The 1130-nt window shown below is 73.6% G+C and overlaps 1 protein-coding gene across 1 annotated transcript; it reads right to left on the minus strand.

The window, feature by feature from the left end:
- Positions 1-239: 239 nt before the first annotated feature.
- AURANDRAFT_69479 (hypothetical protein) lies at positions 240-1130 on the minus strand (the record flags this gene model as incomplete). The annotated part of the gene is made up of 2 exons (XM_009045249.1): positions 240-509; positions 803-1130. Coding segments are annotated over 2 exons (598 nt in total), but the record flags the coding sequence as incomplete, so codon positions are not given.

The following is a 1130-nucleotide window of genomic DNA, read 5'->3' on the forward strand; positions in this document are numbered from 1 at the left end:
TCGAGCTCGCGGAGGCGTGCTTCTCGCCGACGACGCTGCCCGAGATCCGCGAGAAGCTCGCGGCGTCGCCGGACCCGCTCGCGGCGACGGCCGCCGCCGCCCTCGACGCCAACGCGGAGACCGCGGCGACGCTGCTGGCCCTGCTCGACGAGTCCGCGGGCCTCGGCTACGCGCGGGCCGTCGACGCGGAGCGCGCCGCGCTCGCGTAGGGCCCCCGGTACACCGTCCCTAGATGCGACCTACGGCAGGGGGCTCTCGACGCCGTCCCCGAGGAAGTCGATGTCGTCGGAGTGGACCCACCGGTTCGGGTTCTCCGGCGGCGGCGCGTCGTCGTCGTCGGAGTCCTCGAGGTCCGCGGCGAGGTCGTCCGCGGCCGCCGCGGGCTTGGGCGCCGGGGCCTTGGCGACCTCGCGCATGGGCACGGCGCTGTCGCCCGTGAAGAAGCCGCCGCTCCGCCAGTCGAGGATCGTCTGCGTGTCGTAGGGGCCGTAGACGGCGCCGTCCGTCGCCTGGGCAGGAAAAGAGTGCGAAATTCCCAACTTCAAAGGCTCCTATCTCGGTCGTTTTCCGCTCGTTTCGGCTGATTTTGGGACGAGCGATCATCCCTCGGGGCGCTCTCGTCGCGTGGATGCTTTTTTTGGAACGCGCGCGCGCGGAACACTCATGTTGAAGCGAACTTGAATCACTCTTTTCCTGCCCCGTCCGTCGCGCGGTACTCCCACGCGCGGTCGTCGCCGGCCGGCGCGAGGGCCCGCGGCGGCGCCGCGAACCGCTCGAGGTCCTCGCGCGTCTCGTCGTAGACCGCCGCGCGGCCCGCGGACACGAGCGCGTCCGCGAGGCCGCTCAGCGTCTCGAAGGCCTCCGCGGCGCCGGCGTCCTTGGCCTTGAGCGCGCGCCCGAGGCGCCGCACGCCCCCGGCGACCTTCTCGCCGGGCTCCAGGAGCGCCGCGAGCTCGGCGGCGACCGCGCGCTTCCGGTCGTCGCCCATGAGCGCGGGGTCGTCGCCGCCGTCGTCGTCGCCGTCGCCGTCGTCGGCCGCGCGGCGCGCCGCCGCGCCGATGGCCGCCTCCATGGTCGCCTCGTCCATCTGCGCGAGCCACTCGTCGGGCTCCTCGTCGCCCTTCTTCCAC

Source organism: Aureococcus anophagefferens (genome assembly GCF_000186865.1).
Source record: "Aureococcus anophagefferens unplaced genomic scaffold AURANscaffold_1941, whole genome shotgun sequence".
NCBI classification, from domain to species: Eukaryota; class Pelagophyceae; order Pelagomonadales; family Pelagomonadaceae; genus Aureococcus; species Aureococcus anophagefferens.